The sequence below is a fragment of the Anneissia japonica genome, unplaced genomic scaffold (genome assembly GCF_011630105.1).
Source record: "Anneissia japonica isolate Jap-2015-1 unplaced genomic scaffold, ASM1163010v1 scaffold288211_len279840_cov171, whole genome shotgun sequence".
In the NCBI taxonomy this organism is placed as follows: Eukaryota; Metazoa; Echinodermata; class Crinoidea; order Comatulida; family Comatulidae; genus Anneissia; species Anneissia japonica.
Window position 1 is genome coordinate 172,870 of NW_022720325.1, and position 23,609 is coordinate 196,478.

The 23,609-nt window shown below is 33.6% G+C and overlaps 2 protein-coding genes across 2 annotated transcripts in view; both read right to left on the bottom strand.

Moving 5' to 3' along the window:
* Window positions 1–106: 106 nt before the first annotated feature.
* On the bottom strand, window positions 107–15,390 carry LOC117111294 (extracellular serine proteinase-like). The gene is made up of 8 exons (XM_033254218.1): window positions 15,029–15,390; window positions 11,269–11,397; window positions 9,128–9,260; window positions 7,919–8,025; window positions 3,874–4,015; window positions 2,108–2,292; window positions 1,702–1,873; window positions 107–1,090 (listed from the first exon to the last, which is right to left on the bottom strand). The coding sequence occupies exons 1-8, from the start codon at window positions 15,287–15,289 to the stop codon at window positions 951–953; spliced, it is 1,269 nt and encodes a 422-aa protein (XP_033110109.1). The 5' UTR covers window positions 15,290–15,390; the 3' UTR covers window positions 107–950.
* A 2,308-nt stretch (window positions 15,391–17,698) lies between these two features.
* LOC117111295 overlaps window positions 17,699–23,609 on the bottom strand; it is a 9,957-nt gene continuing 4,046 nt past the window's right edge. The window contains exons 2-8 of the mRNA XM_033254219.1: window positions 21,704–21,964; window positions 21,400–21,522; window positions 20,926–21,198; window positions 20,351–20,458; window positions 19,913–20,032; window positions 19,641–19,749; window positions 17,699–19,177 (exon numbers count right to left, since the gene is read on the bottom strand). Of these exons, the coding sequence (XP_033110110.1) occupies window positions 19,015–19,177; window positions 19,641–19,749; window positions 19,913–20,032; window positions 20,351–20,458; window positions 20,926–21,198; window positions 21,400–21,522; window positions 21,704–21,964 (1,157 nt within the window). The 3' untranslated portion in view covers window positions 17,699–19,014. The remainder of the gene's footprint in view (window positions 19,178–19,640; window positions 19,750–19,912; window positions 20,033–20,350; window positions 20,459–20,925; window positions 21,199–21,399; window positions 21,523–21,703; window positions 21,965–23,609) is intronic.

The window sequence follows — 23,609 nt, forward strand, 5'->3', positions numbered from 1 at the left end:
TGTAAATCTTGTTTGACAACCTTATGCGAACCATACATAAAAATATAATATACTGTAATTATTATATACTTTTAGAGGATGCATACAGTAAGCAAACGAAAACGTGTTTAACTGAATATCCAGATGACACTTATATTACGACTTGCAAGATACATGTACCAAACACTTGTTGCAGCGAATAGTGTAAAACATTTTACAGATTTCCACGTTCACCTGGGCAAGCCAGTTGAGCTTCAGAATCGATAGCACTCACATTTGTTCAAAAGATTCCAATCACCTTATCTTTAGCAATGTTAATTTAATTTTAAAATTTTAGACGTTCTCTTATAGAAATTCCGTAAATTGTAGCTAAAATCATGAAACTAGAAATTGATACAGATTTCCAATATACGGCAAGATTAAGTGTAGGCCTACATTCACTAACACACCACATTATAGGCTTTTATTATCGCTAAGTACAGATAAAGTGTGTTTAGAGTAGTGTCATGGCAGTTAGGCTTATTGTTTGCTTGACTTGGTTTTGATAGAATCATAACGGCTATTGATTCCACACTAATTACGGTACTCGGCATAATAACATTTTAACATTTGTAATATTAGTTTGATGTTTAAAACAAAATGTCACAATATTAAATAAGTATATATAACCGGATACACTGTTAATAACAGTATGTTAAATATCCTTTATAACTAACCATGTTGTTTATCGATATTGATACAAGAATCTATCTGAATTATAATCTTAAATATAATAACATAACAATTCCGGCAATATTTTTAAAAAATTAAAGTAGTTTGCTAGTCAAGGTCCTAATAATCATCGTTAAAATAATTTATAGTGATTTTCTTGCCTTTAATTTTTTTTATTGCGTAAGTATCAATGATTGACCTTTTAACAATTAAAATGGTTTTCTAAGTTTGCAATGACGTCCAATATAATGAGTGAGTGTCTAGGCGTTAGGAACAAACATAAGCCTGTTGTATGAATGTTGCCCGGGATCTCGCACGATATTCTTTGTGGTAAGTTCATATATAACATCTGGAACATCTACAGGGCGTGTTCCTTTATCTATTAAAATAGCAGCCAAACCTAGAAGAAAAATTATTAAAAAATCAAAACCATTTGTTTCCTTAAATTAAACCAAAATGGAAAAATATAGATTAAAATGCAAGCAATGCGGAGGTTGACCTTTGCTATAACATGACCTTATTTCTACCCCTCCATTTATACTCCTACTTTTTGCTTTACACCGGGTCATTGACGGGTGGTTGACCCTCTGAGACCTTGCACTGTTTAAAGGTTAAGGTTATTCATTTATATTGCGCAAAATACGAGAGTCTATGCGCAGAACACTTTTACCACCACACGTTGTAATTTCACAATCCTTACGTTGTGAATAACAAACGTATTATTAATTAACAATTAAATGATAAAATAAATAATAATTTATTTGGAAATGTTAAGCTCATAGATATGAGCTATATAAATATATAATAATAATAATAATAATAATAATAATAATAATAATAATAATAATAATAATAATAATAATAACCAACAGAACCAGAATTAAATAGGCCTAATTAAGACAACTATTACGGTGTTGTCTTGTTGTCTCAAACTTTAAATTAAAGCCAACAAGTCTATTTATACAACGATGATGAACAGTAAAACAAAAGAAGAAATTGTATTTTCTATACCTGAGACGTGAGGTGTTGACATTGATGTTCCGGATTTGATGCGTGTCCCATTATTAGATGCGTAATCTAATGATTCGATATATCTGCCCGGTGCAAACATATTCACACCTATACCATAGTTTGAGAAATATGCTCTGGTGTCATTTATGTCCGTTGCTCCAACTGTGATAGCCTAGAAAACAGTATAATTACCGTACTTCATTTAAGCTGCAACTATAAAACCCTCAATGTTCCAGGTAAATCTCTTATTTAATTATCTGAGGAACATTTTAAGTATTTAAGAAATGTTTGTATTTATATCATTGCTGTTCAAACACTTAGTTATAAGCTGCCTTAATTATAACTTAATTACCATTTCTATCCGTCTAAGGTGCCTGAACAATACTAATTGGCAAGCTCAACTTACTTCATATGCTCTTGCAGGCGATTTTAAGCAAGCATCATCGTCGTCGTTGCCAGCAGACACCACAACTACAAAGCCAGCATCGAACAGTACCTTGACCATTTCATCTTGCGCCTGTGATGGTGAACCTCCAAGTGACATGGACACCACGCCTGGTGCTGTTCCGTTCTCCAGTACGTAGTTCATGGCTTTGAAAGAAAAGGACAATAAGGTCCTTAAAATCGATAAAAATGTTCTATTCAATAAAACATGGGTGTTGGCGAAAGGTCCCAAAATCTTGTTATCGGCAAATAAATTATTTAAATGCTTTGTTAATCAAAAATCTACTTTACTATTAAGAAAGCAATTAACTTCTTTTTGGTTTCTTGATTCTCGATCAACACTGTCGACCTGCTGTCCTTACGTACAGGTCATATACCGGTACATGTTACTCTTGATGAGAAAGGAGGAAACTGTTTAGTGGTTTAGTAAGATTTGGCATGAGAAATTGTTCATACTTGACCATTGTATAGATAGTTGTTTTCATGCTATAATTTTGAGCTTTCTTGCAAACCGTGTTGGTGATGATCTTCTTCTGTTTTTTCTACCTGTTCCGGTGTGCCACAATGATCTGCTCTTGGTCCTTCTCTCGACCTTTGGTAAATCCATTAATAATGATACTATTAACAATCTATAATGGGGCTGTGATTGGCTTACCAATTTGTACCACAAGAAAAGCAATTGTCACTGTCTCGCTTTTGAGACCTTAACTTTCCTGGTGTCTCTGTACGTTTGATGAATTACCTGCATCAGATGATAATTGTATTCTTGGCATTTACATTAACTCTTAAACTATGTTGGGGTATTCTAAATTGTGTTTTCATCCAAAGATCCGATAGAAATGATACCCATCGAATCTAATGACGAAAATATCATTTAGAATAGCATTGCAGTACCCGCTACTAATTGGGGATCGCCAATGAGTACGAGCTTAGCGGTTTAGTGGTAAAGACACTAGGCTGGTTATCTGGTGGTCGTGGGTTCAATTCCCTCCCGATCCACTTAGTCCATTAGTAGAGCAGCTAAGAGCCGAAAAGGCCAAGTTGTGCATTTTATTACATTAGCGTGAAACTTGGCATAAAATATCTAAATATGTGTAGATTCAAAAACAGTTGTGTGCTAATTTTGAATTTAAAATGGCCGCCTACTAAAAACTAGATTCTGATATCTTGGCAAGAAAAAATTATAGACATACTTTGGTCTCCGATTTTCCGGAACATATGTTTCTATTTGCAGTAATGTAACATTTTGTCAAAATGACTGCTCTTTGACCTTAAATAACTAGCATATCAAAATCTTCATACATCAGAACATGCGGTTTCTATATACTTAATGAAGTATTTTGTCTAACAGTGACATTAGTTACCTTAAAACATCTTCCAAATTTGCTTAAAGTTTTACTCTAAAATTGCTGGATGTAGAGACATGATTAGGATCTCATATTATATAATATTGATAATATCGAAAATGCTTATTTTGATTTTCGACCATAATAATCTACTAAAATTTAATAAAATCTACATAGAAATATCATTTTAATTGTCTTGAATTGCTGAGGTGGAGACCTCAAGCACGACTAACTTGGGTAATAAATAAATAAATAAAGACAATTAATATTTGCATTCCATATTTTGGACTAGCGCCAAATACAGTTGCAATCACCTAATAGATTGATTAACTGATTGCTTGATTGATACACAGAAAAATTTATTTTGAAAGCAAAATATTACCAGCAATGGTGATGGACTTCTTTCCCTTGCCCTCACAGTTAAAAACTCTTAAACTGTACAGCAGCACTCCGGGAGCGACCCCGTAATGCATGCTGCCGATTGTACCAGCACAATGGGTTCCGTGGCCACTGCAGTCAGTACCCTACAAAATACAATTATTACATTACCAACTATTAAAGTGTATACAAAAACACTGTTTTTTATTCGTCAATATTAGAGAAATGGTGGTTGAAAAAGTAATCAAACCTAATTTCATTCTTATAATATAAGTGGATTTTGAAAGTTAAAATCTTGAGTTAAAATTAACACCTTTTGAACTTACAAGATGTTATTTAGTTGGCCTTTGAAATGCAAGTACTGTACAAAACAATCACGATTGGATTTCATTTCTTTATGTGGCATAGTAAAACATGTACAAATATTTTTTTTTGACATCAGAATATAAGAATTCAATCTTTTAATGAATTTTCAAAAACTCAGTGCTTCGAAGTTCGTCGGTAGCAATATCCTTTAAATGATCGTGTAAACGGTCTAATCATATTATTTTGTGAAATGTGTAGTTTAAGTTTAATGAAATTACTAATTCCACAGTACCATGAGAAGGAGGCACAATCGAACATACATTTAACAATGGATGAACAGAGAAGTCTACGACTTTTGACAGATTAATAAATTGTGTTGCCGGTAAAGAAATTTAAGTCTATTATTAATCTTCTTTATAATATCATATGCATTGTTAGAAAATGTTAAATAAAAATTTCAATTCCGAGATATTCAACTGAGTTATTACACTCTATAAATCTGGTGGTAGCCACTGTGTGTGCGCTGAACCGTGGAGATCTCTAGGTCGCCGGTTCAATTCCCATCGCTGCCTCTCCTTGTGTTTCAGCTAGAGGGCTGAAATGCAAGTTACAATAGCGCACCGTCTTTCGAATGAGACGTTTAAGCCGTTGGTCCCGTGTGCATTTATGGCTCAATTGCACGTTAAAGAACACAGTACACTCTTCAGAAAAGTGTAGGGGATTGTCTCCCGGTGTACTGTCCAATCACCACCAGAAGGACCCCACTGGCAATATGTCTTCTTCTAGACTTTTGTGGGCTATCCTTGGTGTTTTCACCAAATAAATCCAAACTGATGCCCTTGACGCAATCACATTAGTTTTTAAGTTTTTCTTTTGGATGCAAAAATATACATTCTGTTTTAGTAAGGTTTACAGTTAGTTTATTATCGACGAGCCAGTCATAAAGTGCATCGAGGGAGTTCTCCGCTTGGTAGAGATGATGTTGGGATCATGGTGACTAAAGACAATAGCACTTGTCAATGCAACTAATCATGTTGTTTACGTAGAAAAAAAATAGGGGAGCTAGGATACCCCATAGTTCTGTTGTGCTCATATCTATGTAAAAATCTCATTTTATAAAAAAATTAATATAATTTAAACCAGTTAACAGATTTAATTCCAATGAGTTTAAGCTTTTCACATAGAATAAAGCGACTGAGTGTGTCGAAGGTTTTCTACAGTTGAACCATCCCTGAAAGCATTCTATTAGAGAATTTGGTCTTTAGGGTTGAAAATGCAGCTCCAAAATCTGATTAATACTCTTACAATATATTATTTTCAACAAAATAATTTTCAACTTGGGTATAAACAGCCTTTTATTATCCTTTTGACATTGAGCTTAATATGCCGGGAGTTTTTTAATTGTATTCTAGTTCTTTTCTTCTTCTTCGTGAATTTCATCTGGTCAGAGGGACAGTATTAATTTAGCGTTGATATATTCCCAATTTGACAATTGAGTCTTAAGGATTTCTGCTCCATCTTTGAGAAAACGTGGGGCACTCCGTCAATTTAATTAATTAAGGACAACATTCTCATCAACTGTTTTAAGTTTTTTTTGTAATTTCCAGAAAGATTTTTATACAAACTCTTTATACTGTGCGACGTACACTCCCTCCACTAAAATGTTTCTTGAGGAGGGAAGTTTGTGAATATTTTTTTTTAATTTTATATATATATATACTCCTAACTAACTCATAGGGTGAAAAATACTTTGTCTATATTTCTCCTTAACGTCGTTAAAATTTCCCCTTAGCGGCAGTATTTTCGCCTTAAGGTATTATTTCTAACTCTTACCATTGTTATCGTTTCCCCCATGGTAGTATATAGTCGTAGGTATCGTACAAGATAATCTAAAAATTATGTATTCCAAATTATACTCATTCTCAGATAAATACACTATCCTCAACGACCATCAACTTGGGTTTCGTGAAAACCATTCAGCATCTGATGCCATTACGGATCTTATCTCCAACATTACGACGGCATTGAAAAAAAAAAGAAATTCTTAGTCAGTGTGTTTACGGATCTTTCTAAGGCCTTTGATGTTATTGATCATGATATTTTGCTTAAAAAGTTGCATTACTTTAGAACCAGAGATATTGCTTAACATTGGTTCTCTAGTTACTTAAGCTCTAGGAAACAATACGTCACTATGAACTCATATGAATCAAATCTCACAAGCATAACGTGTGGCGTACTACAAGGGTCAGTTTTAGGCCCATTGGTGTTTCTAATTTATGTTAACGATATTCAGTTGGTTAGCAATGTACTTAAAACTGTCTTTTGCTGATGACATGACTGTTTTCCTATCAGGAGGTACCGGGTAATCTTGATAAGCTGTTAACGCACATAAACAATGAACATGTAAAGGTGTTTGATTGGCTCAGCATTAACAAACTATTGTTAAATATTACCAAAACTAAGTTAGTAATTTTCCGTCCAAATCAGAAGAAATGCCCTGAAATTGACAGTTGTCTTAAAATCAATGGTAAAACAATAGTTCAACGGAAAGAAGTCAAAAAGTTTTTTTCCTAGGAATATTTTACTCGCTCTTTAATGTAATTGTAATTGTAATTTTGAAAATATCATAGTTGGAAGTGACTATCATAAAAAAAAAAACCTTGTTAAAGTATATAACCTCCAAAAACGTATTATCCGTATAATTACATCATCACCATATAGGTGCAATGCTGAGCCACTGTTTCATCAACATAATCGTCTGAATAATAAAGTACAAGTAGGATGATTTATGTATGAACTGTTACTAAAGATGTTTAATGATCTATTTCAGTACACAGGTAATGTTCATAACTATCGGACAAGACAATGTAATAGGCTTCGTATTCTGTTTGTTAGGCTGACTAAAAAAAAAAGCCAATTCTCAATCTGTGCCCATGGCCCGCATGTATGGAACGATATTGATAGTAAACTAAAAACATCAAATACTCTTATGACTTTTAGAAAACTCCTAAAAAAGGAAGTTATTTCAAATTATCTTTTTTGTTTTTTTTTTGTTTTTTTTGTTTTTTGGTTATTTGTTTTGTAATTGGTGAAATAAATGTCACGTTGATATATATATACATATATATATGGCCGTTTGCAGTTTTATGGGTTTTTCCCATTTTCCTTTCAAATGCCCAAGATTTCCATGTTTTGCAATTCGTTCCCCACCCCACCCCCCTCCACCCACAAACACACTTTCCACTACAGATCGACGTAACTGTATTATTTCGGAAATTCCCAATTGGCCAATTCCAAATAACTTGTTACTAAACTAAATTCAACTGAGTTACTTAAATTTTTTATTATGCGAGCATTCTACAGTATTACACAAAGCTGCGTTAACATTACACCAACTTTATTTTATTTTATTCCATTTAATTCTTCTTTTCCCTGGGTGACCTGATCACTGCAAAAACATTTGACTCAAGCCCTGGTCAATGGATGAAACAAAGGCGATCATCAGTCCTGACAGGGCGTGGAGTCACTCTAAAGATGCTGATGGATGATCATATAGTTGAGCGTGCAAGGGATTCCTGTTTTTTTTTGTTTTTTTTTATTTATTTATTTTTTTTTTGCATTTACCTCAAACACACTACTACTAAACTAAAATTCCGATCGATTAAATATACCATATAATGCAAATTTAGGATTCATGTGATACTACACGCTAAAAGTAATGATAAAAGTAACCGTAGACTCACATTTTCTCCTGTGGCATCAAACCAGTTTATAGCACGTCCACCAAATTCTTCATGGTCAACGTTGATGCCAGAATCAATTACGTAAACTGGAATGTCTGTGCCGGTACCTGAGAAAAATCAATTTAAAAAAAGGAGTTGAATAAAATAAGCAGAAGCATTTCTAATAGACCTAATTCATTTATTATTATTATTGTTTTTAAAAATCTTGATATATCATCAGACCTGATGTTACCGTCAATATTGACGAGAGGCGGCCACAAAGTATTTAATTAATAAGCAGACTTTTGAATGTAATTTTTTTTTCTCTCTCTCTCTCTCTTCCCAATGCCATTTTTTTTGACATATTTAGTTGGGAGGGGGCGGGCCGCCTGGGCCTCCCTTGAATCCGCCACTGTCATCTGATTCTGAACGCATAGCAATGGGAATTTGAAAATTTTTCTGCAACACAATTGTACCTGCTCTATTCATCAGTACACTGTTATCACAGATCCTATACATAATATGGTTCCGAGAATTAAATGGCGGATATAACATAAAAAAAATAAACTTCTATTGTGATATGACAACATAACCAGGAACGGATCCAGCGGGTGGCCACGAGGGCCCGTTTTTTGTTTTTGTTTTTGTTTTTGTTTTTTTTTTTTGTTTCCCTATTTGTTCTCTTATTAAGCCTAAACCTTTAATAATATACCGTAATGAATGTGGTTGATCCGGGCACTACTACGGACTGTGGGTTCAGGTTTAGAGCTCTGCGACTCCCAGCATAGAAAAAGCTATAGGTCCCCCGTGAGGGAGGGTTGTCAAGGGGAGGGGAGCATCGGGAAAAATGTCAATAATCCTGTCGAGGAACCCTGTTCTTAAAAACATTTTTACAGTCTAAGAGTGCCATTTCCGGGCGTCTAGAGGTGTAAATTCTGAAATTATGGTGGACCTTAAGTCGGCGTGCTCTCCCTCCCCTTCAAAAATTCTTGGATACCCTAATAACGAGTGAGGCTAGTATAGAAATACTATTTTTTACTTCATTACTAAAAAAAAAGGATAAATATATCTTAAAGTCTCGAATTTTCGAAAAGAATATTGAAAAACTTCATTTAAAGTGGGCGGCCAACCTCACTTGGTATAACAATTTGCACGCTCATTGAAAAAAAAAATGATACTGATACAATGAAAAATATTCACTATTAACGACAAACGTATAGTGCATATTACCATATGCCTGAAAAACACCATCTAGTGGCAGTTGACGCTGGTCAACGCGATCTAGACCCCAAGTTACCGATGGCTCTGTGGTCGACTCCTCCGAATCGTGCTCAATATACTTCACCATGTTTAGTCTCTTGACCTGCAATAAGTAATTCGTCGTTATAACCCGTATGTGGTAATATTAATTATGATAATAATATGAATAATAACTATCGAAATAGTGTTGTTGATGATGCTAATGGTGATAATACACCGACTTTATAACAACCACAAATCCAATGTTCAAAATACCAAATTAATAAACAACATGAACACAAACCATGTCACAAGTACGTTTTTAGCCACTTTAAATTGTAGGAGCTAGGCTAGTTGAAGTTCTAGTTCGAAGTTCTACTATAGTTCGTTTTAAGAATACGGGCGTTAGACTAGGACTCCGATTCTGGCCTTGAGGTTCGTGGGCACTTAAGGTGGCAGCAGATCAGGATTTGGTCGTAACTGTCTTGATTTTCGTTTCCTCTTCCCTTCACGCCGAAAGGCCCTGTCTTTGTTATTAGAAAGCTCCCTGTTGGCTTTCTAACCTTTGACATCGATTCGTTAAGTTAGCTTTTAGGGTTTCTTGGCCAAATAATTTGATTATGGAAGATTCACCTCCGAAATCCATCCCAAAGCTGTTCCTGCATACTAACGGCGATGAGGAGAGTTGGCTCAACACAAAGTGTTCCATATCTTCTACAGTTGTTAACCACGTTAAGTTTTGGACCAGTCTGATTTATATCAATAGAAAATGGTTGGTTGAAAGATAACTTGGGTCTTCATGGAGTTGATGGCGAGTCCAAGTTGCTTGTATGCACGGATAAAGGCCGTCAGTTTCTGTTGCAGGCGTGTTTCGGGGGGAAAGAGAGAGAGAGATGGAGAGCTGTACCACAGTTGCCGTCTGCCTATTGAATTTCGAAATTCGATGAAGAACTTGTAGATACCGTGGTCTTCGACGAGAGCAAGTTTAAAACGTTTACCATCTGTAGATTATTTCAATCCCTGGGAGTAGTTCATCATTAGTGATGTGAGTGATTTGTTGAAATGAAGATGGTGAACAGTGTTGGAGCAAATCATAGATCCCTGTCTGTATTTCCAACATTCATCGGAACCAGTGTCAGCATGTTCGTTTTGAGTTTGGGTTGTCCATTAACGTTCATATAATCCAGCTTCCGAATTTCGTACTGCAGTTTAAATTTTTAATGTTTTAAGACCGGATGAATGGTGATCCCTCTGGATGCGACTTTCCATGCAGGATAAGGTGAAGCAGACTATTTTTGGGACGCCTTTTCTAACCGCTTCCCAAATCAAAGTGAGCAGAGTGGATCTCAAACGGGGCTGCTCAGAACTGAACACTGCTGCCGAACAACTTTCTCGCATCTGTTGTAAAGGTGAGCGACTGATTCAATTATTTACCTACTCCTCTCGCCCTTCCCCGGTCATCGAAAGATTTATTGTGCTGGTCCACACAAGCGAAGACGCTTATACGTGTTTTTGAATTACGTGTACTTGTGCTTGTTGCACTCCAAAGAGCACATGGTCCTTTACAAATCAGCCAACTGATTCCAATGGTAAGTTAACCAGGACAATCGGAGTTTGTGGCAGCCTTTGTCCGCAATTACAGCCAATAAGTTGAGGCCTGATGTCCTATCCTATAAGTATTTCTATAGGAATTAGTATAAAGTCAGGGCACATCCACACGCCGGTGGGCCATGCGCCAAATATCTTCTATGGGATTTCTGCTCCTCCGTAGCCCTTTCCACATTAGTTTTGCCGCTCGCAAGCCAGCTACTTACAGTGGATACCAACAAGAATGATGTGGGTAGGGCTTTCAAAAAGAGACGCTTTAAATTTCCATGCGGAATAACTATATGATATGTGCCAGAACCAGTTAAAGGAGAAATATAAAATTTTCACGAAAATGGAGTGAATATATAACGATGGATAGAGAAAAAATTTAACTTGTGGGAACACAAGGCAAGGTCACTTATCAAATTTGTTTACTTTACCCCTCCAATACATTGCGTATAATGACATAAATAAATAATATTAATGGAAAATATTCTACTTACTAAAAATGAACATTGATAAAAATAATAACGATAATGACTTACAATACTGACTTGCTGGTCATCCAAGTCGATGATGACGCCCGGTAACCTTCCTCGAAGTATATTAACTGGTTCCACTGTTAAGAAATTTTGATGAAGAATTGCAACAAACGTGTCTGGGTCTGCGTCATTCTAAGAATAAAAATGTAATATTCTTCAAGTATCGTGGTGAAAAAAATGTGGCGGTGAGCATTTTGTATTTTATTAGATTTTATTAATCAATTTAAAAACACATTGAAGAAAGTTTAAAAAACCTATTTGATACTTTTCATTTTGTTGTTTGTTACGTGTAACTAAGTATGCTACCTTTCCTCTAAGTTACGAATATAAATTATAATACAGAGAGTGTAATATGTCTGTGCTTGTAATAGGCCTAATGCCACTTTCAGCAACACGAATCCATATAAAATAGACCAATTACTCCTACCTAGTCTGTGGCACCTCCCAGGTACCAGCCAAAGAAATATAATATGTTGACTTTAAGATGTATAGAAAAGATAAAAATATAAAAATCACAGAAGCTTAAAATTGCAATCAATAATAAATTTCTCACAAGAACACTATTACAATGCAAAACAAATTAAAATTGTCCCGCTATGAAAAAAGCCCTTTTCTTGTGGTCAATATAGCTGGGTTATCCTCTTGATGCCGACCTTAGCTAAGGTGGTCAGAAGAAAAGTTTGGCTTGCAGACTCTTCAAATGGAATCAATTTCAGGATATTTTTTCTGTGATCAGTGAAACTTTTTTCTTTCAGTTCCCCCCTTGGTTTTGGGCTAGATATACTGTGCCATTCACTTTACTATTGAACGGGAGAATAAATAACTCTTATAACCAGACACTATGACGGTTCCCTCGGCTTTAGCGTCTATCAGAAGAGCACTCACACTGATAATACCTGCACTTTGAAAGCCACTAATCTCTCGAACACAAATTTAAGCGTTATTAGAACTCTTAACACCCTTAAACACTGTGAAATGTAATTTCTTCTGATGCAGAAAGCTTGAACAAAAAGCTCGAATAACACAACAACCCCCTCGTTCTGCGGGCAGGCACTCGCATTGGACGTAGGAAATTGGCAGATTTTATATGAGCTTTTTTTGGCAGATCGTATGGTCTTTAGCTAAAGTTTTATTTGATTATATTAAATATTCCTCCTACAACTTTCCTAGCGCTTTAAAAAATATTCGTAAACAAAACATGATAATTTTTATGATAGGTACTTAATCAGTCATTTAATTTTATTTTTGTTTAACTGGTGGCAATGCTTTAAATACAAACTTATTTTATTCTTCCTACAGCATCGGTTGTTGTTCGTAATTTAGTAATAAAATAAGTATAGTTTATTATTCCCCTGATTTATTGTGTAAGCGGAAAAATACAATAAATAAACAAATCTTTTCCATTCTAGTAGACTTTACAAAGTTTTTGATGATACTGATCTGAACTACCCTTGCCTTTTATTGGTATGGATCTTCCCCTTCTATTGTGGACTTCCTTTCAAATAAGAAAAAATTCGATGGTCAAATACTTGAACATGTTTTATGAGTAGAAAACAACTACAGGAGAGGTCGCTCAGGACGCAACACTAACGTTCAGTATTTTTATGTGTAATTAGGAATGCTCTTTTATGAAGCAATGGGTCCCTGGCACCCCTGAGATCCAGGTATGTATGTGAATGACACTAGAAAGATAAAAAAAAAAAAGAGCTATAATTTATACTACTGTTTCAATTTTTATTTTTTAACTGAGTTAGTCCTACCTCGCAAGTGGACTATATTTCCTTCGTCAATGGTCCATGACCATCAAACTGAAACTCAACCCCCTTCAAGTGTAAGGTAATGTAGATTTATTTAGTCGGAAAAGGCTTCCAGACCTGAATCTTCATAATATATATTGTCAAATTTGTATTGTATTCCTATATTGTATTGTTTTAGGTAACTTTATTGTACGTATTGTATTATATTTTATCTTCTTGTGTGTGTTTATTGTATTTTTTCTTTGCAGGGCAATATTGTACAACAGCGTTACCATCTCGTCTGTATATGTTATCGTCCTTAAATATGTTTTACTAAATAAATAAATCGCAAGTTGTCATAAAAGTCTAATTCTCAAAAGTTATCTAATCAGATTTAAAGTGTTAGACAAAGTCGATAAAGTTAGCGAGGCAGTAAACTTTAAAAGGGAATATATAATAATTCCCAGTACAAAACAGGATCAAATTCAAGGGGCCCATCTGGCCCGGGATCAAGCTCACTTTTTATCCGTACAGTTAAGGCATCAATTATAAAGAGTGTAATTTTGGGTCATTTAGGTGAAGTTATAAACATGAATATGCAAAGCTGAAGTTTCTCGCCACAAGCAAAAGCCGAATAATACTGTACATTTGTTGTATGTGTACCATGAAAGTGGTTGAACAGTATATACATAATCAACGTATAGAATATTGTCCGTTTTGGTAAACGCAGTATTTAGAAATGTAGGCCTATACTCGCTATAGTTTACTGCCTATTATGGTAGGCCTACATCATTCTTTTTGGTAAACAGATTATGTGTTAAAGAAACTTGGTAAAATGGATTAAACTGGATTATCATAATACCTGTACAAAGTTTCATGTGACAAAGTTATATAATAATTTTAATCCCACTATAGGCCTATTCATTTATTGAAAATCCATCAATTTAAATATAGCAATAAATCTGTCACATATCCTAATATTAATACTACTACATTAATACTACGATATAATAGCTAGAGATTCAATATTAATAATATTATTAATAATAGCAAACTATAGTCTAAATTAAAGAAAATGTAATGATGTGAATTGAAGAAAAAAACAACCTAAAATTGTTAAATGACAGTAAATTATTTGTACAAAATCAAGATGGAAATGAAAAGGTGTAGAACTGAGATTAACTTATTATGTAATTGATATTTAAGCAAATGTTTATGATTTATTTTACACACTAAAAAGCAGAAAAAAAATGTTAAATCAAACAGGATGTTCATTGTTGAACTAAAATTAAGGTCTAATCTAAAGGAAATGTAATGATGAGAATTGGGGGGAAAAAAGAAGAAACTAAAAAGTGTTAAATGAAAATAAATTATTTGTAAAGAATAAGATGAAAATGAAAACATATAGGAAAACAGAGATTAATTTATTATGTTCTTATATTGATTTTATGTACATTTTTATCGTGCAATGATGAGAATAAAGGTGGCTTTGTCAGAAAGAGAGAAAAAAAAAGAAAAGAGTGGTTGAACTAGATAACGTTTACCATAAGTATGCGACTGCATGTAGTTGATCACAATTTTAGGAGGTCATTAATGTACTGTGTAGATGAATAATAGACTTCTACACGAAAAAAATAATAATAATAATTTTAATCCCACTATAGGCCTATTAATTTATTGAAAATCCAACAATTTAAATATAGCAATAAATCTGTCACATATCCTAATATTAATACTTAATACTACTGTAGGCCCTACTACAATATAATAGCTAGAGATTCAATATTAATTTATACATTGAAAGGCAATTATACGTGTGTTGATAAAATATATCGAGGTATAGGCCTACAGATATTAGTCTATTAATTATGTTTACAGTAGTAGTGATTCTCTAGTACCAGAGAGTGTCATTTCCGGATATCTAGGTGTTATAACCATACAATTTAAAGTCTCAGCCTCAAACATGGTGAGGCTCAGGAAGCCTCTGTATCTGCCACTGCAGAAGTGAAGGTTGAAAAGTAACCTACTTTCAAAATAATTATGTATCTGCTAGTAACAGACGACTCTGACCATTTTTCACCAATGATAACAGCGTTACCGTCTGTGCTCTTGCTGGAATAAATATCAGGACATCTAGTAGGTAGTATGGTTGTAGGTGGCAAACTGGTTACAGGATACGGCCTTGATGGGGTTGTTGGTTCCTCAGTTGGTTCAGGATCATTCCGATTACATGCACGGCATGTAACCATTAACATAGTTATGAGGCAAAAAATGAACAACTTCTTCATCTTTACAGGCGTGAACTCCTAACCAGTGATTAAACTCTGGGTAGCGCGACAGTTCACCTTAAACAATATTGTATTATCATCGACAACTATTTATCTTGTGACAGAGTTATTGTTCGCTGTATCTATTCAGGTGATTCAGGCTATATATCATTGCTTACTGATTGCTGGATAATACGTTGTCATAACAACACGCTTGATTACAGTTAGGTCTATGGCATATTGCGGATTAGATTACATAAAATGCAAAGTATATGAGGGGGCTAAATGTAGAACATAGTAAGTTAGAAGCTTGGAGAACCGCTATGTAACACCCTGTCCCTACTAATTTTTGACAATCAATGGAGCCGGCAACCAACATAAAATACATATTGGCAAAATAGTAATTCTGTAAATATGCACATCTTTGATATATGGTCTTTGCTTAGACAAAATTTTAGGAATATTTAAGCATTGTCAAAGCAAAACAAAAAAAAACAAAAAATATGACGTCTTCCTGCATATTTTCTATCTTAATAAACGGGTAATTAAATGTTTATGTATACACAATTTGCGTTTTCTAAAGCCTTTCAAACTAGCTACAGCTATGTTTAACACAAAATTACCGTGAAATGCATGACAAATTTTCGCCCTCTACTTAAAATTACGAAATACAGACATTGAAGTCAAAGTTCACTTGGTTCTTCATGGTTTCCAAGTTTCCAAGTTATTATAAGAATTATTATTATTATTACTGTGACAAACAACTTTTTTTATCTTTACTGGCGTGAACTCATAACTAGTGAGTCTGGGTAGCACAGTTAACAATGATATTTTATCACCATCATGGACAATCTTTATCTTATTGTGACACGATTTCTGCCAGTGTTATTGTTCGCTGTATGTATTCAGGTGATTCAGCTAGATATCAATGCTTACTGATTACTGAATAATACTGTATAATACAGGTACACACATAATAGGCCTATTTACTGTAATAAGAATGAGAAAAATTTCAAGAAGGGTAAACCTTGAATTTTGAAGAACTAAGTCAATAAAAGACACTTCAAAAGTCAGGAGAGCTCATTACCCGCCAGCTAGGAATCAAAATGTTCACAAAGAGAGCCCGGACCCCCTTTCTCTTTGGGGTTCATCGATTCATTAAATCGTTTCAAAAATTTCCCGCGGAACTATCCCCACCTCCTTTCGTTTTGTGGGTTTTTGGCAACATTTTTGACACCCCACCCACCACACACCCCGTATATTTCTACCCAAGGTTACATGGACAAAATACATCAACAACATCAAAAATAATTTTAAAAAGTCTTGGTATAATATTTAGATTATGCTCATTTTTACCTCTTATTCAGGAGCGAGTGGCGCCAGCAGGGGAACAGCGGGGGAGGGGGCAAAAAGGCAGATCCACCTCCCCTGATGTATTTTATACATATTAGTAGACCACAAAACCATTTAAAGAACCCATTGAAACCCCTAAAATGTTATATTTTTCGGGGGATCGCCCACTGAATACTTTCGAGAGATTTTGAGCGACGCCTGACCATGCCTACTTTTTTGTCGGGGACCTCGGGGGGGGGGCAATACGTTATCCAACAGCAAATTCTCCAAAAAAAGGCTATCAGGGATATATCAGGCCGTTCCACCACGGTCCTCTCATTTTCAAATTTATACCACTTAAACTTCCCGATATAAATAATTTCCAACAAGATACATTTTTATAATCTGCCATACATTCTACTCTCCCCAATTATCTAAGTAACATGTTCACCTTAATTCACTCCCATAAGTATATTGCACTCGATCTAGAAATGATAGTCATGTACCAAACCATAACACCTATTATTAAATACACTGCATTAATTTACCACTTCCAATTTTAAACTCAATGGCTGTGGGTACTTTTTCTAAGAATCCAAGGAATCGGTTAATTTTGCACTATTAAAAATATTTGTACACGGTAGCGACTCGACTTTGCTGCATTTTCAGTGTCATGTTTGCGAGTATTTTAGTGTTCAGGCCTGTCCAACACAAGTAACATCTATCTGGCATGTGCCTTCTTCCATTTGATTTTGTTCTTATCTTTAACAAATCAATATTAATCTATGTTTTATCTTTACTGTATTTTTTGTCTGCAATGGAAGAAAATAAATTCCATATTGAATTGAAATAATAATAATAATAATAGTAACAACAATAGTAATGATAATGATAGTAATGATAATGATAATGATGATGATAATGATAATAATAATAATAATAATAATAATAATAATGGTAAAAATATCGATTGTGATATAAATAATATTGAGCGATACTCTGTCATTGACAACTTAACCTAAGAAAGAATGTCAACAGTAGATACTATCCAGGCAACCATCTTGCACTATGTCCATACGTACTGTACGAAAACAATTATAGAGTGGTAATTCAGTCTTTATTGCTCTTGAAATATCATATGTACATAATATATTCTCACTCTATCATTAATTTTATACAAGATGAACAGTGACACTGAATAAGCAGACATATAATCATTCACTTTTTAAGACGGCAGTGACAAAAATAATTAAGCCTACAATATATATATATATATATATATATATATATTCTTGTAGGCCTATTATATTTTGAAAGATTTAAAAATATTTTTGTTTTCCTTTAATACAATTTTTAGTGCAAATGCTTAAGTAATTCTGCAGACGAACTATTTAAAATATTTAAATTGTTTAACGCATGGAGCATGTCCATGGTAAGTAACATTAGTCAAAAAAATACTTTGCTGTAAAACTACCACATGGCTAGTAGAGTTTCAAAAAATTAAAGGTTTTTTTTTTTTTTAGATTTTTGCTTACTTCCATTTAAACTGGATTCTGAGCTATTCTAAAGATATTCAATCACGTGGGGAAAACGTCATAATATTAGTCTACATAGATGTTTGACAAAACTTCAGTAGGTCGAGTCCATTCGGTTTGAATGGAATGGAAGAAAATAAATTCCATATTGAATTGAAATAATAATAATAACAACAACAATAGTGAAGTTTCTAATAATAATAATGGTAAAAATATCGATTATGATATAAATAATAATATTGAGCGATACTCTGTCATTGACAACCTAAAAAGAAAGAATGTCAACAGTAGATATTACACAGGCAACCACATTGCACGAAGTCCATACGTACGAAAACAATTATAGAGTATTAATTCAGTCTTTATTATTCTTGAAATTTCATATGTACATAATATATTCTCACTCTATCATTAATTTTATACAAGATTAACAGTGACACTAAATAAGCAGAAATATAATCATTAACTTTATAAGACGGCAGTGACAAAAATAAGTAAACCTACTTTAACCTCAATCTATTATAAATATATATATATATATTCTTGTAGACCTATTTTATTGTGGAAAATTTAAAAATGTTTATTTTGTTTTCGTTTAATACAATTTTAGTGTGCAAATGCTTAAGTCTAATTCTGCAGACGAACTATTTAAAATATTTAAATCGTTTAACACATGAGGAGCATGTCCATGGAAAGTAACATTAGTCAAAAAAATACTATGTTGTAAAACTACCATTTGGTTCAGTACAGTTTCAAATGTTTTTTTTTTCAGATTTGTGCTTACTTCCATTTCAACTGGTTTCTGAGCTATCCTAAAGATATTCGGCATCTGGAGGTTGAGTCCATTCGGTTTGAGGATCACTTCAGCAAACTAAATTGCTATAGATCCCTCATAGATGTCCCTATTGTTGTCAATCGAGGACGAACTTCCTCAGAAGTTTCATAGGTGTGGTGCACTTCATTATCGACTACGGACAGACGCACGTCATACCCGTCCTGGCCGGAGAAACCTTCGTTTGTGAACGTTACAGTTTGACGAGTTCTGATTAAAAACAAATGAAAAAAAAACATATATACAGTAAAAAAATATAAACAAACAAATACAAAACTAAATATTAATTTGGCACAACTTATATTTTAAAAGGTCAGTGCTTTAATAGGTCAAACCATCAAAATTGTCTTGCAGTTTGTTAACAGTTTATTCTGGTATATTTAAAAATATAAAAAATTAATATATATTTCTTAAACTATTGTGGTACAAACATACATAAACTACAAATGTAATCTAAAATATTTAAGAACATCTTAATTTTTTTATTCTTTTTAAATAACATCACAGACATCAAACATCAACCACTGACACATGTACATCATTAATAAAATCATTAACACTAACATTAAAACAATATCCAAACATTTAAGCGAAAAGAATATATTTTTTTTAAATACACCGAATAATTTTGGCAGTAGGCACACCGATCAAGCTTTTAAAAAAGGGCACTTACCTGTCCTGCTTTGTGTATAAATGAACGGTGACAATGGTATTCTGGATGATGGAAATGATATTTAAAACGACCAACACACCACCAATTATTAGAAGCGATTGGTATTCATCTACAAATCGAAACAGTTAAAACAGTTTATAGTAAAATATGTAGACAATGAGGTAGATGTTATCAACAGAATCTACTAAGAAAGGCAGTTGAAATCGGTGATGTAAACTTCGCTTATATGATTGTTAGTCTTCGTGAATTAATTAAAATAATCTATTCCTAACCGTGAACTTCATCTATCTGAAGTTTATCCGAGACTTGTTTTTCCGTGGTCTGATCTAGTCTTGTTGTCGCTGCCGACATTGTTGAGAGCTGAACAACATGACCTTGCGCATGATTACGTTCTACATCGAGTATAAACAAAACAATGTTAATTCATAGATATATGTATACACCTTCGACATCTATATCTCTTAGACCAATCCAAACACTGTCTCTTATACACATCTTGTTGATATTTGAAACTTAAGGCTATTTGATGCCGATAACAAGTAATGTCGCTTTTACATTGGCCTACTAGCTTTCAATTTTAACAAGACGTAGCCGGTACACATGGACCAACTCCTTGGTAAAGAAACAGTGTAGTTTCAAATATTTATTAGAATAGACAGAAGCTTTTGAGACAAAAATTTAAAATTTAGTAAAAATGATGCCATCCTAACCATGTAAAATAGGTATTCTCCTTGTCTGATCTATATTCCTTTCTGTGGTTGCCGACATTGTTGAAAATTCAGCAACATGAACTGTACCGGTATGATTACTTGCTGCATCTAAAATTTAAAAAAATTAAATCTGAGATTTTTTGGAAACAATAAATTAACATACACATAACACACATTTATTTATTATTGTAATATAAGTTTGCTATATTTATCATTTTTTACTACAGATAACACACATTTTATTATTGTATATAGGTTTGCTATATGTCAGTACTGTTTCAACAAATATTAGTAAAAATTATTATTATTATTATTATTATTTTTATTATTATTAATATTTTTTAAATAATATTAATAAGCCTTACCGTTGTAAGTACCTATGATTTTCTGAGTCAGTAAACAATAGTTTCGATTTTTGTCTCATTTTAGAAATTAATTATCTTTTAAATAAAATCTTTAATTAATTTTTCTTTAAAAACGGATGTTCATACGAGTTAAAAAGTGACCATAGTCGGGAAGAATCGTACGTCAGAAGTACAATTAAGTTGTTAAGCCAAAAATAAAACAAAGCGTACATGAAGCAGTGACAATGAACGAGCAGTTTTCAGACGGATTGCCAGCTCTATCATACGCAGTATACCTCACTATTATAGATGCATTAAAGAGACCATTTGGTATAGACATTACGTAACCAGGAGAATGCGATTCGGCTACATATACTACACATTCATTGTCTGTCCAATAAGGAGGTGTCCATGTTACTGCTGTAGAAGTTTCATTCAGGGGAACAAGCACCTTAACGTCGCTTGGACAAGATGATCCAAATGTTGGCATCTCTTCATCTTTAACTGTAATATTGATCACAACCAAGTATCTTAATGTTTTGTCAGTTGTTATTTGTAAAATGCAAAATGTTTGAAGATCATTAATATAATTTAAATTTAAAAAAGTAATGATGTATTCCGAATGCCAACCGTAGCAATTCAGTAGTTGGAAATATTGATTTGGTGGTAAATTCTTATGATACTGAATCACAAATAAATACTTACATATTTCGCATACGTAACCCATTTGAGAACTACAACGCATGTCATTCCAATGCTCTGATTTGCTGTAATCAAGTTCAACACAGTCCTCATTTCCAACATTGTTTGGTTCACCAACGTTAAAATCTATTGAAATATTGTGAAATAAAATACTACTTTTATGTTATTTATTCTAGGTCTACTACTATTCAAAGTTATAATAAGGCTTTTTTTCTGTTTACAGTTAGCATTTTTAATATACGATATATTTAGTAGAAACCATGATTACGATAAACATTACAATTATAGTGAAAAATACAACACTTACTCGTATAGTTAGAACATTCGCCAGATTCTATCCAAACCCATACACCTTCGACATCTATATCTCTTAGACCAATCCAAACATCACTATGAATAAGTGTGGAATGAAGAAAGTTGCTCTCAGCAGCGTCTTTGACCACGACCAAATCTGATCCTAGGCTGATACAGTTAGCCCTGGCTTGTTCCCACGTTTGGGTGTTCGAAAAGTATTTGTAGCAACTATCTTTATATTCAGTCCATCCAGCTTCACAAGTTATACAAACGGCTATAAAGGAATATTACAAAAATAGATTCAAATTTTAGAGATAGTATGTTCAATTTATGTTTTAAACATATTTTATTATAATGCTTTTTGAAAAATAAAGTCTACAAAATCGCATATAATATTGCTTAAAATAAATAGGCCTAGGACTACGTCACATATTCAGTTCACTTATCATACAAATAGACAAATCCTACAAACACACTCTTTGGCAGATGTATTAGAAGGGGTCCCTCCAACTACGACTTAGCATTTCACTATGAAGGTTTGATCAATAATGTAATGCTTGCGTGCTTTCTAAGGAAACACTTGGTGGAAAGTCCAAATGAGCAACCGGAGAGTCTCCACTCACTACTACTGAGCAATCTAATACAACGCTTTCGACAATACGGTACATATTTTCTTTTAATTTGTAAATTCCATCCACCTTAGAATCCGCCTCCGCCCTTAAATATTGCAATAAATGAAGAATTAAATACATTATTATCCATCATAGTTAGTAGGCCTATTATGAAATACATGTAAAGATATTATACATAACATGTTATGATAGATTAATGTCCTAATAATTCGGATGATAATCTATTGCACCTTTAAATAACGATGGTCATTTTATTAGCCTTAGGTTTCAGGGCAACAAAACTCGTGGTATGGCAGTGACACTTTATTTAAACAATCAAGAAATTTAGTTACCCAAACGTCTTTATATTTTGTATTTTCAAACCTAGTGTATTATACCTGAAGAAAAAGTGATCCAGAAGTCGTAGGCCTACAATTATTACGGGGAAAGTAATTTTTTTGTCCGTCTTTGAATTGTTATAGTGTTAATAGAGCCTATTATTAAATGTTGGAATGGTACCTTATGGAATATAACCAGGGACAGATATAGAGATGGAGAAAGAATTTAGTATAGAAATGCTTGAGGAAATAGACACTGATGGAATTTAAATCGAAAATTAGCTGCTTTTGGTGTAGGCCTAACATCATGCTCCTCTCTTTCTGGAATTTCTTCTCTGTTTTTTGGGGTTGGGGATAGCTCCCGTGCTCCCTGAATCCGCTCCTGATAGCGATTGATTGAATGATTGTAAAGCTAATTTGCAACTTGGATAAATACAATCATGATTAAGCATGTAACATACGCAAATGATGATTTATGCATAGACCTAAAATATAAAAGGCCGTAGCAAGCAAAATTACAGTATGACCGGACTCAGCACACGTAACCACACGCACCTACACTCGTAAATGATAGCGTATTTTATAAGTAGGCCGAATATATGAAGATGACTACCAGGAAAAAAGAAGTTAAAATTATTTTTGGACTTTTCAAACATGCCCTTCTAAAGAATAATTATAATTGATGTGATTCATGTTAATTTTCACAGATCTGACGTGTCTTTCAAAAGACAGTGTACCGCAAAGTACGCTGTACCGCATCAGAACACAAATTACACTTCATTGCATATATTTTCAAGTACAGTTCGTCCTCCAATTCCGGTCTCGAATTAGGTGCACTTTCCAACCATGTATGTATGTATGTATGTATGTATATGTGTGTATGTATGTATGTGTGTATGTATGTATGTATATGTATGTATGTACGGGTGTATGTATGTATATATGTATATGTATGTATGTATGTATGTAT